This window comes from Lissotriton helveticus, chromosome 3_1 (genome assembly GCF_964261635.1).
Source record: "Lissotriton helveticus chromosome 3_1, aLisHel1.1, whole genome shotgun sequence".
NCBI lineage: Eukaryota > Metazoa > Chordata > Amphibia > Caudata > Salamandridae > Lissotriton > Lissotriton helveticus.
The window spans coordinates 1,797,839,032-1,797,854,583 of record NC_136061.1 but is presented as its reverse complement, the minus strand read 5'-3'; the positions used below and the strand labels follow the sequence as shown (position 1 = coordinate 1,797,854,583).

The 15,552-nt window shown below is 45.8% G+C and overlaps 1 protein-coding gene across 1 annotated transcript in view; it reads right to left on the bottom strand.

Annotated features, from left to right (window-relative positions):
• Positions 1–15,552, bottom strand: part of LOC144823825 (uromodulin-like) — a 114,528-nt gene that overhangs the window by 38,001 nt on the left and 60,975 nt on the right. Inside the window, exons 8-9 of the mRNA XM_078682686.1 lie at positions 14,222–14,381; positions 1,563–1,632 (exon numbers count right to left, since the gene is read on the bottom strand). Coding sequence (XP_078538812.1) covers positions 1,563–1,632; positions 14,222–14,381 — 230 coding nt within the window. The remainder of the gene's footprint in view (positions 1–1,562; positions 1,633–14,221; positions 14,382–15,552) is intronic.

The window sequence follows — 15,552 nt, the reverse complement described above, 5'->3', positions numbered from 1 at the left end:
GGCCCAGTCGATGACATCAGTGAAAACCATCCGGGTAACTTTAACTTTGGAGTGAGAGTCTCTGCTCTCGGATTGGCCCTGAGCCATGCCTGTCATTTGCAGTGAGATTCTGTTCCATCACTGGTTTGAGCTGGGCCTGTGCAGTGAGATTCTGTTCTATCACTGGTTTGAGCTGGGCCTGTGCAGTGAGATTCTGTTCTATCACTGGTTTGAGCCTGTCACATGCAGTGAGGTTCATTCTCCATCACTAATTTGAGCCGGCCCTGTCATGTGCAGTGAGGTTCCATCCTGTGGCAGATCCAGAACAGGGCTTGTTTTTAGTGGTGATATTCTGTGCTATGACACCTGGGTCTGTGTTATACAGTCAGATTCTGATTCATGACTGGAACACAAGTAAATCCAGACATGTTTCAACTATCTTTAATCTCTTCAGCTGTGGAGTTACTTCTAGGTGGCGGCTGCCGCCTGTCTAAAGTGGTAGGGTGTCATGGGGAGGAATAAAAATAAAAGAAAGTGACTTAACTGCCGCTGTGCCGTTTCTCCACCCGGCGGTAGAATACAGCTGGGTTGAAGTGTGCATGTCTGTTTGGCTGGCCTAAGATGCCGACATGCGCAGTTACAGCACCCCCCACCACTTCTCCTCTCCACCATGGCCCAGTCCGACCCCAGACTCATCAGCTTTGCGGCTGAGAGTACAGTGATAAATAAAATTATAGCAACATGGTATTATTATTATTTTATTTATTTGCTTTCTCTGAGCAATGGGGCGACGCTTCTCCTCCATTATAGAGGATCCATCCCTGTTGCTTTTGTTTTCGTCAAGAGAATCTTTCAGATTGGTTTGGATTGTGTCTTTTAGGATGGGGCCAATTCTGATTTGCATAGGGTGGTCTCTAAGGGCATGGAGAGCAACATTAAAATGTGCATGATATTGTATTGTATTTTATTGTATTTGCATTTATATAGTGCTTACTACCTCCGACGAGGCGTCGAAACGCAATATGGTCCGCTGAGTAATGTTCAGTGACACTGTGCCACATGACAGGCTCAGAAGTGGGTCTGTATACCTATTTCCCTTGTTTTAGAAGTAGGTTTGAGCTAAACCTCTGATACAAATGCAATAGGCATTTATCTACTATATCCATGGGCACTGAAATACTACAACTATGAGGATGTGGTGGATTCTGTATGCACTTGTCACATAATCATCTGTTGCATAACTTGTGGATTTTATCAAGAAAAACTGTTCCCAGCTCAAACAAATCAAAGTTACTAAGCATGATGTCGCATGCTGCTGCGAGGCGGAAGACCCTTTGCTGGTCAACTTTGAGCTGCTAATTGCTATATTTATATGTTAAACTGACATCAATTATATGAAACTTTGCCCAGTGTTAAACCGTAAAAATAATTAAGTAATATGGCCTCAAAACATGCCGCATTATGCTGCATAATTTGCTTCTTTTTAAAGCATAATTTAGTCAACCCTACCTCACAATTTGGATTTCCCATGGCTCATAATTCCAGTGGCCATGACTATAGTTTCATTTTATAACGCATGTTACCTGACATCGTGAATGGACCAACACCAATATTTCCTGAACTTCCAGCGCTTCTTCCTGCAATGTTGCCACACTGTAAGAAAAGGAAAGAGACGATTACCTTATTTACACTGTCACAGAAAGGAAGAAGAGCAAAGAGGGCACAGATACATCTCTATTTACTGACAGAAGAATGTAAGGAAGTGCCCTTCCATCCCCTCTGATACTGACATCATAACATCTGTTTGCAACGTGTACGTTTACACCTAGGGGAAGAATCTTACTGCTGAACTGCAGATGTTCATTGACACCCATCTCAACTACACTTATTATCTCGACCTTGGATGGATGGAAGGTTGAGAAAACCCACCACAAGTCGAAACTGTGACCTTGAGGTCAAACACCGACTTCTGGGGTGGATGCAGTGGTCCACTGAGCCACCAGAGCCGGCTGCACAGAGGAAAGGCAGACATCCGAATAATAGAACCCTATCTTCTCATAACTGGCACAGATTTAAAGGGAACAAAGAAGAGAGAAACGTAAAGACTAACTCAGAGAAATATCATTTTAAATGAAATCACTGTAATGATCACCCATGTGATGAACAGGAAAATATAGTTCATCAAAACCCATAAATTGCGTCCTCTTAATTGAAGCTCAATACAGATTCCTCCATTGCTGTCACTTGCTATGGAGTCTGTTATTGTTTCAGTAAATCATCCATTAATTTATGTCTGGTCCGATAGCGATGCTCTGTGTGTGACCTATTGTTAACATTTCCATACAATATGCCTAGAGTGAATTTTTTGCTACATCCACAAGAGTATTTCTCTTTCTTCCTAAATTATTGGCTATTTGGAGTATCATTCTGCCTACTAGGAAGTGCTTCAATTTGAAAACGAATGGGACTATTTTACATGTAAATAGTACACACAGTTATCACACTGTTTATCACATTCAAACATGTATCCTCAATATACACACTAGAGAAATAATCCTTATTTGCTACGATTTTCACACCTTTGCCAAAGCATTTCCGACTGACATTATTATGCTAAACTGTATTTGTGAATGCTTGGGTCTGCATGTTTCAGCACATTAAAGCAAAACAGACTCTTTGCCACTGCTTGCTGGATAATATGTTTCCAATGTTATTGTTGCTCCTTTAACTACACCTTTGCATATGTAGAACCTTTTGCTTATTGTTGCAACTGTCGTATAGTGGGGCACAATGAAAGCGACTATTAATCTTACATTTTTACTCTTCAATTTGATCCTCCTGGAGAGAACAGTACTGGTTTAGCTTTGTGAAACATTGGCAGCAACTCTACACTAAGAAGCTTTCCAAACTACTATATCAAAAATGTGCACCTCAATTGCACATTAATGTAATACACGGACGACAATTCCTTGAACAATTCTATAAAATGTTAAGGACAATGTAATCAAACAGTAAGATGTATGCAATTGCAAATAATATTCAGCTGTTTTGGTCTGTTGTGGCAGTACTTAATTTATGCAGGTGGTTCCAGATGGTGGGCACCAGCAATCATTTAATCGATGTGTGCTTATTTTTCAAAGTCAGACTTTCACCCAGAACAAGAGAGGGAAAAAAGAGAGAAAGAAGAGAAAGACGGGACATCGGCAGCAAAGGGCAAACGAAAGGATGAAAACGAACCTGCAAGACCAAGACAAAATGACAGGAAGTGTAGGGTAGTGGAAGAAATAGACAAACGGCAGACACGAGACTAGGCAATGTTAGTACTTTGCAAACCCAGCATTCAGAGGCACAGGTTCCAAATAAAAACTTTGTGTGCCTTAACTCCAATGCTTAATTTGAGCCAGTGGTTTCCAGCTCCGTACCAGCACTTAATTGTTGGTCCCGTCACTTAATTGTTGACACTGGCACTTATGTCAGCTGCCACATGGCGGTGCTGTTTGTATAATTTAGAGAAGGTCCGAACAGCAATTGTTTATTAATTCAGTATATATTAAAAGCAACCAATACCTGCCGCCCAAACTATTTTTTATAGCTTTGGGGGCCTGATATAGGCTGAATTGTCACACGTTGAAATATTCTGGCTAGTGGTTGTGTAGGCTCGGTCGTTGGCAACGCTGACAGTAGCAATGGGTGGTGCAAGCTGTAAAGGCCTCCTGACTAGAGCCCTGGCACTTATTTTTTTTTACAAATTAAGGTCCGCTTAACTCATTTTTTTTTTTTTTTTTTAATTGAGCACCTGTGAATATATCTGGCTAAGCTCATATCTATGTTACTACGTTTCCTGACCAGCTTAAATGGGTCTCACCATGGGCAATAAAAGACAAATATTTGCAATACAATAGTTTTTGCTTTACTGAAAGTTTGAGCTTATGGCGTTGCTAATAATAATGCAACACCAATAGCTCAAACTTTCAGTAATGCAAGAGCTATTGCATTGCAAATCATTTGTGGCACCAACGCCTTAGCATTAAACAAGTTAAGCTAGAGCAGGTAATGCGATTGCTTCAAAAGTAAGGATACAGAAAAAAAATGCATCCCACCTCTTTTTTTGTGTTATTTTGTACTTTTGAAGCAAATGCAGCACCAGAGCTTTAGCTTAAAACGTTTAAAGCTAAAGGGCGAGTGCAGCAATTGTAACAAAAGTAAAGAAATGGAAAAAGAATTGTGCAGCCACATTTATTTTTCTATTAATTGACTTTTGAAGCAATTGCGGCATCCTTAAGATGTTTAAAGCTAATTCGCAGGTGCTGCTATCGCTTAAAAAGTAAACAAATTAAAAAAGAAATGTTGGGGCCATGTTTTTTTTCTCTATGTATTTACTTTTGTTAAGATTTTGGCACCCGCATGTTAGATTTAAACATCTTAAGCTAAAGTGCAGGTGCTGCGATTGCTTCAAAAGTGAAGAAACAGAAAAAGGCATGGGGTGCATTTTATTCACTTTTGAGGCAATCGCGGCAACAGCCCTTTAGCATAAGTTATTTAAAGCTTAAACATGACGTGCTGCAGTTGTAGAAAGGTAAAGATGTAGCAGAAATTTAAAAAAAGCATGCAGCTGAGATTAGCGAGTCACAAATAACAAAAGAAAGGCACAGCCGCCATTATTGCTGCTGAGGCATGCCACGCTGGTTACATTTAAAAATAAAGCATTGGAGGAGAGCGTGTCTTGCCTGCAACACCAGATAAGAGTAAATGATTTAACAAAACAGTGCTCTCAGGCTGTAATTAAAAAATCCAGAGAAACAACTCACATAATAGGCACATGGGAAGTCACAACATGAGAAAAGTTGGTACTAAGGAGGGACTACTAAGCCTATTAACCAATAAAAAGACACCATTTACAAAGGATAGTACCAGGAGAACATTTTAAAAGGGATGGAAAGAGGGCGGAGCTTCATGCCCATATTCTAAATACAAAAGACATACAGATGATGGACGGAATGCAGAGCAAATCAAACATTCTCCCCCTGTCAATTGATCTGGGTTAAATCCATTGTTCTTTTGCTCACCAAGCCACCCTAGTTTAGGCCCAGCCATATGCAAAACAGTCTTTACCCTGTGCCTCATGGGAACAGTCCAGACCGAACTGCCAAGCCAGGCCCTCTGTGGACCAGAAACAAGCATCTTGGACCAGTTTCGGGGCAACACTGCTCTTCAGCCAGGCTGGCTTGCACCCTGCACCAATGGGGGATCGCACTGCGGGCCTCCACTCAGTCTCTCTGCCGCCACAGATTGTCTCCCTTTAGCCACAGGGTAGTTGCATTTGAAAGACCGAGGTAATTAAACTGAAGAGTACTAGTAATTTTACCTATTCTCATACTGACCGAATGTCCTCAATACATTTCTTTCACATTTCACACATGCAGGATACAGAAGCACGAGGAATCCACTTTTCCAGATGTGATTTATAGATGTGCAAGCGGGGACAGAATTAGAAACGGCATAAAGAAAAAATAAATTAAATGAAAATTATCAGCCCTGATGAAGTCGCAGGAATGATTCCCAGAGGCGACGAAACAAGTGTTGGCTAAGAACAGCTAAGGACTTAAGAAAAAATAAAGAACATATGAACAAAAGAATCTGTGAAATATTGAAACAAAGCTATTATTCACTATATGTTGATACTAGTGTGTGTTGGAGGAAAGAAAGTGTTACTCCTCCCATTGGTTCCTCCTCTCCAGGTCCTGGAGGATACACTTCATCTGGACACGCTGTTGTGGAGCCACCATTCAATTCCTCCAGCAGTGCCGGGTGGCACCAGTCTCCGCGTGGAGCAGCCCTGCCATCGAATACCCCTCTTGAGGGCCCAGGGTCACTGTAAACAGCTGCACAGCCCTCCGGCAGATGTGCTCCTCCTGTGTTCTCCAGGCCTCCACATACGACCCCAGGTAGGCAGCCAGTAGATTATCACCCACCCAATAGCGTGCTCGCAGGCTGGGTTCAGCAGCTCTCCCTCACAAACCCTGCAATCAATCCAAGAGTTGGTCCTCCGCGATGCAGGCGAGGCGGAGGGAGCCCCTCCGGTCACCAGCAAGCCACTAGCAGTCCGACCCAAAGCGTCTCTGTCATCTGCGAGGTCTGCCTCCGAGTCCCGCTCAGCCGGGACAGCAGGCTTCTCCAGCCATAATGGCGGTCATCTTTCACCAAATTAGTTCTCCTGTCCTCTGGGTCTCAAATGGACCACTTGAATCCCCTGCATCTGGGTAGTCCCCTGCCCTCACCCATGGCCTCAGATGCCACCTACAAGGTTGGATTAATTACAGATAGCTTTACCAACCAGTAGCCTCACAGAGTGGCAGCCATCTGGCAGACAAGCTCTATAGCTCTGCCTTTAGTTCCAATCTTTGATACAAAAATTGAATTAATTATACCACTTTCAATCAAGCAGGAGCAAATTGTTTTTATGTTTTTAAATAAATATGCCATTAAGCTTGAGCAGTGAGCTCCCATCTGAACTTTGGACCCCTAACCTCATATTTCTTACTGAAAGCCTAGCACAGTGATGTGCGAAGCAGATATCACTGTGGTCTGCAGACTGCAGTTTTAAAAGCACTGCAAAGTTTCTTGTATAATCAGCAGTTTTTGGGCAGCAATAAAAGTGTCAAGATAACTCCAGTGATTAATGTACCTGCTGGAGAAAGATGGGAGTTTTGTACAGTGGCAGCTTTACCTCATCTAACTAAGGTAGCACAGAAAAGAAGGTGTATCATGCATTTAAAAAACAATATTTTATGTGCAAAACTCTGTGGGTTACTGCTTTTGTCTCATATATCCCTTTGTTACTGTGCAGTTCATAAGTTACAATGGTAATCTAGCACAGAGAGCTATGTACTGGCATCAAACAGCTGCATGCAAACTGCATGGTACAAGTTAGTGAGTAATGCTTTTTTACTAGTCTTTTATTATTTAATGCTGTTAAAAAAGGTTTGATTGGCTAGAAATAATTCCTTATGATTAAAGTCAACACAAACCACTGTGTTATGTTCTGAATCCTAAGTTTATGCTTCTCCACACCAAGCACTCTTACAAAATGTCTACTAGTATGGATGACATGAAAATTACACCTTGTAGTTCCCTTTACCTTATGTAACCTTTTCTACACACCGATTCACACATGTACGTATTTTTTTGTCTCTGTATGTAGAGTACTCTGGAAATGCATGTGACAGAGGGGCTGTAGAGAGATTAGAGGAACTATTTGTGATAGTGAGGGAATCATTGAAGAGCCCCAGCAAAGATTGTCGTATTCTGGTACGCAGTAAGGCCATCCATTACTAAGCTTTAAAAGCCAATACAGTTCAACGTATAATGACAAATGTGTTGTATAATGCACAATTTGACCCTCATTTTCATAGGGGAGACCCCCCAAACCCTCCTTTGAAGTGGTCAGGCTCACTCGCTGCACTTGGTATGCACCGTACGGAGACTGGTCTGACAACATTTGTCAGGGCTGCATTGGGTTTCTTGTCTGACCAACATTGAAAAGTTAGTCGCCGGGATGCAGCACCAACCTTCTCAATAAAACATTTAGATTTTTGGAAATGTTTTCAAAATAAAATAATAAAATCTTAAGTACATTTAGTATTTGTTTGATATTCACTTGTTTTTGCCTTTTTGCAAATTACTGTTTACTGTTTGAAATTTGAATAGTACAAATTGCTTTGGGGTCCCCGGCTTATTGTAGTAACTCGATGGGAATCCTCAGGAGTCAACAGTTTTGGAACCACTGAGATAGAGTGTTGCTGACTTTTTCCACAGTCAGATTGCATGCTTGTAATTGAAAATTAGGTCCAACATAGAGCCCTATTATGAACTGCTGTGATGCCTCCAAGCAGAAGTTAGTGCTTGTGCTTTTTGTGTTTACAGTGTCAAAAGAGCAAATATTTCACTCAGAATTCCTCAGAGTTAGTGCATGATGCGCTGAAAGCAGCTTGAAGGTAACAGTGAGCAGTGGGACAGGCTCATGGGGCGGCCTGGAGGTGGTGACTTTGAGCCTTGTTCTTTGTCCGGTGAAGGTGCGCAACTGCCCGGAAGGTAGGAGGCAGCGGTGACAGGCCCCGGAGGAGGGAAGGCCTTGGAATTTCCTGGATCCTGCTTTGAGCCTGCCAGGACTCTGGCTGAGTGTGACGGCACCAAGGGCCCTCATGGTGGTGAGGGTGTGTGTCCTGGGAGCACCGATTGGAGTGTGGCGTCCACACTTGCAGCCTGCCACCGTGGTGAGGGAGGGTGAGGATGGATGAGAGCGGCCAGCACTGAGGGTGCATCCCGAGTTGCAGCACCTCGGAGTGAGTGGATTTTCCCTGGGCTTCTGACACTGGCAAATGGACGCATCAGCGGAGAGTGGGGCTTGGGACTAGTGTGCCTCCTGCAACAGAAGTAGCCGAAGTAGCCACTTATCTTGTGCACCAAACCCATCTCTGCATGCAAGAGGTATAGCTGCGGGCTACCGGCAAGAAGTTGTTATGAGGAGGAGGTGCCTGACTTAAAAGATCTGTGTGCACGTCGCTCCCATGGGGAAATCCGTTGTCCACCAGTCCAAGCTGTCTTTTGACCAACGTAGACCGGCTAAGATAACACCAGTTCCAACTGGTGGTGGTAGGCAGGAATCTGAATAGGATGGCGCAATGGCCCCTGACATTAGGGAAATGTTCAGAGACCTAAAATAGTCCCTCACTACTAGTAATAAATAAAATTACTCCCTGAAAGAAAAGGTGTCCAACAATGATGAACGAGTGAACAGCTGGACCAACAAACCTCAGCAGTGGAGGACGAGAATAATCTGATGAAGCAGGAGTTGCTCCACGTGGAAGAAGGGCTGGAGATGATTCATAATAAAAACGTGGACTTGGAGACCAGGTCCAGGTGGAACAACATAAGAATTTTAGGTATTCTAGCATCCACTGCCAAGTGCCCGAGTTGAGTTGAGTTGAGTAAATGCTGTGCACCCTATTCAGGGGCTCGTTATCGAAGTTCTGCATAGTAGAACAAGCTCATAGGTCACTGGGTCCAAGACCTATGCCAGGTGTTCCAGCTAGACCTATCATTTCCCACCTCCTAAACTATAGAGACAGAGATACAGTGCTCAGGCTGGCACGTAACCTGAAGGTAACACCCTGGCTTTTTACCCGGACTTCACCCCAGCAGTATGAGCAGCGTGGCGAGATTTCATGATGGTGAAGCGATCTCTTCAGAAGGCTGATACCAAATACTCTCTACCACACCCAGCGACGCTGCACATCTTTCACACCAGGAAGACTTCCTACTTCATAGACCCGAAGGCCGCTGCCAAGTTTGTAAGGGGCATCTGACCATCTAGGATGAATGCTCGATCAGAGCAGGACAGGGGCGAATGTGGCTGTGCCAGTGATTATGTCTAACTCTTGCTGGGTACCAACAGGCGCTGGGAGAGGCTTCCTAACTGTGTCAGGATTCTTGGGCCCATTGCACTGGGATTTGCGACCTGATGGACTAACCTTACTGCCGCCTATATATATATATAGGTGTGCCTCCCCAACGAGTGGTCTTAGACGGCCGCACGCACCTATTCATTCTGACAACCCGGCTTATCTGCACTGGAAAGTGCCGGGCACCTGCTATTTCCCCCAGGGATGCTTCTAATGTTCTGTTGAGGTGTTAGTCTTTGCAGGGTCTATTTTGGATGGGGTGTTATTCAGGCTGATTGGGAGGCTGAAGTGGGAAGGGGTGGGCAATACCTGAGATGTTGGCTCAAGTAAACTTATTTTTTCCCATCCCTTTTCTTTCCCTTTTTTCCTTTTTAAATATCTCCCCCTCTCTGGCAGACCTTGATTAGCTGATGTATGTGAGGATAGATTGGCAAGCAAGCACAGGTATATCTGACTGCTCAGTATGGATAGGCTGGAAATTATTACCTAAAATGTGTGGGACTGAATGATAGGTGAAAGGCCCGCACTTGCTCCGACTTGGGGCAGATATTAGCCTTTTACAGAAACTGCATTTGATGGCTCATATTTGCTCACAGCTGTAGGTCGGATGGATCGGAGAGAGGCATGTGGCATGCTACTCCAACTATTCGCCAGGTGTGGCCAGACTCATCAGGAACGGCTTGCCTGGAGCATGCGAACTACACTGTATGACAAACAGGGTAGCTATGTGATGCTCCCCGGCACACTCAGGGGACACCCGCTCAGGCTTGTATCTATTTATGGCCCTAACACTGATTATCCTGACTTCTTTGCAGAGGTTTGGAGATTGATTTAGACCCTGGGGCCCGGTGCTCTTCTCTGTGGGTGGGTGCTGCAACGTAATCCTGGACCCTCGGAGGAACAGGTCAGTATCCTGGCTACCGCATCCCAAGGCGGCAGCACAGCTATACTCCATAATAGCAATAAACAAAGTCATAGATTTCTAGAGGGATAGGCAGGGGACAGAGACGAGGGCATGTGTGTTACTACTGTAGGCCCCTCTTGGTCGAGAATTGACTACTGGATTGACACCTGGGACACGGCGGTTTGGGTTTTCTACACCACTCAATCGCCACGGACTCTCTCGGACAACTCACAAGTGCTGGTCGAGCTCTCCTTGATGGACGTTTGGATTTGGGTGGCGGTTGCCTCCCAGGGCCATTCGAGACCAGGTGTTCCATTTGACTATCAGGGCTGCGATATTGGAATATTTTGACCTCAATACAGCTACTAATGAATCCTACTCTGTACTTTGGGAAGTGCTCAAAATAGTAATCAGGGAACAGTTCATAGAGAAACAAATAAGGGTGTTGCTCTCCATCAGGAGCAACATGCGGCGAATCCAGGAGGAGATACAAGGCCTCAAAAGTGCATTTTTGGCCACTAACAATGCTTAAGTGCTGGGTTGCGTAGGGGTAAAATTTGGGAGTTTGAGGCAGCAGCCTTAAGGGAAGGTCACTATCTGGGCAAGGAGGTGAGCACTAGGAGATATGGAGAGGGGGGCTGTGTGGGCATGACCCTCGCTTGCCTACTTTGGAAACCCTTAGTGAACAATTATATTGCGAAACTCTGTATATTGGAGAATGAGACAGTAGTGGGTCAAGAGGCGGTGCAGCCAGAAATGTACTACTACTCCTCGCTCTATGGGGCGAGGCAAGTACTGGCTCCTCTGGACCTCAAGACCTTCCTTGACTCAATCCAACTGCTCTGGCTAGGGGGTGGACACTGCTGCTTTAGAGACAAACCCTTCACAGCAGAGGATGTGTTACAGGTGATCAGAGATATCCCAGCTGACAAGGCTTGTGGTCTGTGCAACCTGCAAGCTGCATTTTACAAGGAATACTCAGGTATACTGGCTCCACACCTTATACCTATGTATGGGAATCACTGGAAAGTGGAGATCTCCCCTTGTTGCTTAGAGTTGATCTCATTGTAACGACCCTGAAGCTGGATAAAGCCTGCTTAACTGTGAGTTGTATTGGCCCCTGTCCATGATTTATGTTGACAACAAAATCTTAGCCAAGCTGGTGACTTTGCGATTTCGCCCGCTGCTGCCCATGATGCTGCCATCAGATAAGTCTGGGTTTGTTCAGAGTAGAGCTGCAGAGCATAACCTGCGCACTTTTTTTGCCACCCTTCAAGAGGTGGATCCAAATTGGAGGCGGCCACCATTTTTTGGATGCCACTAAGTCTTTCAACTCTCTAGAATGTCCATACCTATTTATATTACTGTCATGCCTGGGGATAAGTTCCAAGTTTATACATTGATATGTCTCCTGTATACCACACCCACTGTGAGGCTCCGCATAAATGGGGTGGTCATCCCTCCAATTCCCGGTATCCTGGGTGACAAGGCGGGTGCCCACTCTCCCCCATTCTTTTGGCTGGGGCGATGGAGCCCTTGGTGGCTCACCTGAGACAGCACCATACCCACCGCAGCTTGGCCTTTAGCCCCTGGCTGACACTGGTTTCGCAATACAGAAACAACGTTACATTATATGTGAAATGCCCAGCAGAAAACCTGGATCCCCTGATCAAGGAATTCATCAAATTTGGCGGGCTATCAGGCATCTGCATCAATTTGGCGAAATCTGTGATCTTTCTACTCACCAAGGTCTCAAAGTGATCACCCTCGGAGTTCCCTCGGTTGGGCAGATGGCCTCTTGCAGAAGAATTATGGCCACCTGATCGACTGGCTGGGTGACCAGCTGGGAAGATGGATGCGCCTGCCACTGTCCCTGGTGGGACACCTGGTAATCATCAAAATGGTGGTCTTGCCCAAGTGCCTTTATCTATTTACCAATATCCCCCTTCCCCTCGTCAACAGCTTAAAATATGATAACACTGGCATGGGCGGGAAAACAGCCCAGAGATACCTGGGAAATTCTGGCGCTCCCCTTTGAGCAGGGTTGACTGTGCGCACCAAACTTGGACTTGTACTCCACTGTACTCAGGCACAGTTCAGGTTCCACTGGGTGTATCTTATGCATGTTATGGAATACACAGCTCCATAACAAGACCAGGCAATGCCACATTAAAAAAAAAAGTCCACATTTGTAAAGCGCACAATCACCCGTAAGGGTCTCTAGGCGCTGGGGGCCGTCGGGAAGATTAAGCGAGCTATTGCCCAGAGTCACATGGTGCTGGGCCAACCTGCCGCCGGAGCCGGGGATCGAACCGTGGTCCCCAGATTCCAGCGTCAATCGCCCTGGCCGCGGCGCCACACCTCTTCCCATTCATGCACATGGCCCTGTATAGTAGACAGGTCAGGTTGCATCCTGAAGTGGACACGGTCAGCTGCACCGTATTGGCTTGGAATGAGCTACGCCAGAGTATATGCCTGGAGGTACTGTATAACCCCTCCATACGGCTAGTAAAAGACTGTGCACTGCCCATATCTTGCGATGCGGTGCCAGTGAAGAACAAGATGGGACCCACTCCCCCTTTCCTTCACCCCGAGGCAAAGTAATGACCAGGTGATGTAAAGGAAGATAGTTGGCACGATAGCTGTGCTTTGATGATGTGGAAGATCATAGAGGAATTTCCTCCTGCCATCCCCTTCTCCTTTGCCCCCTCGTCCACTCCACATCCTTTCCTGGTCAATCTAATCCTGCTGGTCAATCTAACCCTCATGTTCTCATGCTGTGACGTTACACGCACAATATTTTACCTACTCTAAATGTAGGTATGGGGTTTAATTACTGAAAGTGAGCTACGTATGAAGAGCATGTCGCCCCTGATTTTCATATCTGTTTCCTCCATATTATAATAATAGAACTGTTGTATTATGCAGCCTAGCATGTATTGCCCCATGTCATAAATACACAGAAAAGAAAAAAAAAGATTGGAACTAAAGGCTGCTATGTGGAGCATCCTCCATGATGCAGCACCACGTAGGACAACGAGGTTGCTACACAACGCCTTCTCCCTTATAAATCTCATTACCCCTTATAAATCACCTGGTGCATACCTACCCCTTGAGTCACCATCCTATGACAGTTTTCGGTCATTTCCCAATTTTGTCTTCCCTATACCCTCCGGGGTGGAGCAAACGTTGACGCCCTTCAGTAATGGGCAAGGGGCAACAAATGTTGTTTCGGATCCGGCGCTGTTGAGTTAAATAATCTGCAAAATAATATGGTTACGTAGTCTTGATTCCATCGCATGCCACCTGCTCCTGACACTCTATACCTTATGTCTTATTCATGATTTCTCCCTTTGCCACTGCCTTCTGTCTTTCGCCTCCTTCTTATTCCTTTTCTGCCTTTCTTCCTCCTACTTTGGGTCAGAGTCTGATGACGAAAAATAAGTCAAGGCACGCTAAATAGGTGCCCAAACCTATAACCACCTGCACAAACTAAGTGAAGTATGTGCATGATAACGCTCTTTGGGCCAGATGTATTAAAGGGTTTTACCCATTCTGTGTCTATGCGAAAATCTGTTCATACATATGGCTCTTTGTCATTTCCTCAGTGATTCGACCTCAGCAATACCTTTAGTGTCCTGTCGCTATAGCAGTCCTCAGGAAGGATTAACTAAAAGAAATGGAGAGCGTTTGATTCAGGAAACCACGGGAGTAAACCCTCTGCCTCTACTCATGCCGACATATGTTGTTTTTAGAGTGATGAGGGATTCAGGTGGGCAACAGCTGTGATGCTTAAGAGCTGTCACAGTTCCTATATCTCCTGACGTATGTACTCATACCCATGTTCCACCAGCCTGCCCGCACCCAGCGTACTTACCGCCGTACAGTTCCCGCCTGCTTTCACACACAGCCTCGTGTTACAGAAGACGTACACTGAGGATATTCCATCAAAGGCGAATGATTCTGCGCTGAAAAAGACGCTCATGGCCACTCCGTTCATCAGCACCTGTGTAGTCACCCCCTGATCTGCAGAACAGCTGAAAAAAAGGCGTGCAGTTAGAGGAGGAGTGACACTTCAGGGCCACTGGCACATTACCGAGCCACGGGCACAGAGCCCTGATCAACCCAGACTCACAGGTTCTTCATCTTGGACACAACACCAGGAAATTGCTGAGTCTCCAGACTCAGGTCCTGAGACACAGCTCCTGGGACAAAGTACTATGATGCTGCAGACACCCCAGGATCAATTCTAGAGGCCTCAAGCTCAACTCCAAAGAACCCAAGCTCTGTTACCCGGACAATAAACCTGAGTCTCCAGATATCCCAGGCTTAGGACCTGAGACAGAACTCTGTGTGGCTCCAGAGGCCCAAGGCACAGCTCCAGGGGCCATTTGCTCTGCGCCTGAGATAAAGCGCTGTGAGACTCTAGAACAACCGGACTCGGCCTCAAAGGCCCCAGGCTCATCTCCAGAGATCCCAGTTTCAGCTGCTGGGACACAGCACAGGATATTCATGAGGCCCCAGGATCCTCTCTCCCAATGACTCAAAGCCCAGAAAACTTGAAGCTGATCAATCCCAGCACAGGCTCCACTCCTTGCACCCAGACCTAAACATGCTGGAGACTTCTCAGGCTTAATTTCTGCAAACATCAGAGCCAGAGGTTCTGCTCTCGTGACACCGTGTAGCTGGTTCTGCCTCTGGACTTATAGCCCACAACATGTATAGCTCCCACAAGCTCTACTCCCTTGACCATCGAGATTCACCAACAATGCTCCTGCAACCAGCACCCTGTAAACCCCAAAATCCACAGGCACTGCTCCTAGAAATAAGACACTGCAACTTCGGAGCCACAGGCTCCGCTCCTGTAACTAAGACCAGTGGGACTTTAGAGCCACAGGCTCCGCTCCTGTAACTAAGACCAGTGGGACGTTAGAGCCATAGGCTCCGCTCCTGTAACTAAGACCAGTGGGACTTTAAAGCAAACAGCTCCGCTCCTGGAACTAAGACTCTGAGTCGTCAGAGTTACAGGCTCTGCTCCTGGGACTGAGGGCCACTGAGTCTGTAGAGCAGGGGTCTCCAAACCGGTCCTGGAGGGCCGGATCCATGCCAGATTTTTTGGATATCCCCATTGAGATACATGTAGTAATTTTAAAAATCTGGCATGGATCCGGCCCTCCAGGACCGGTTTGGGGACCCCTGCTGTAGAGC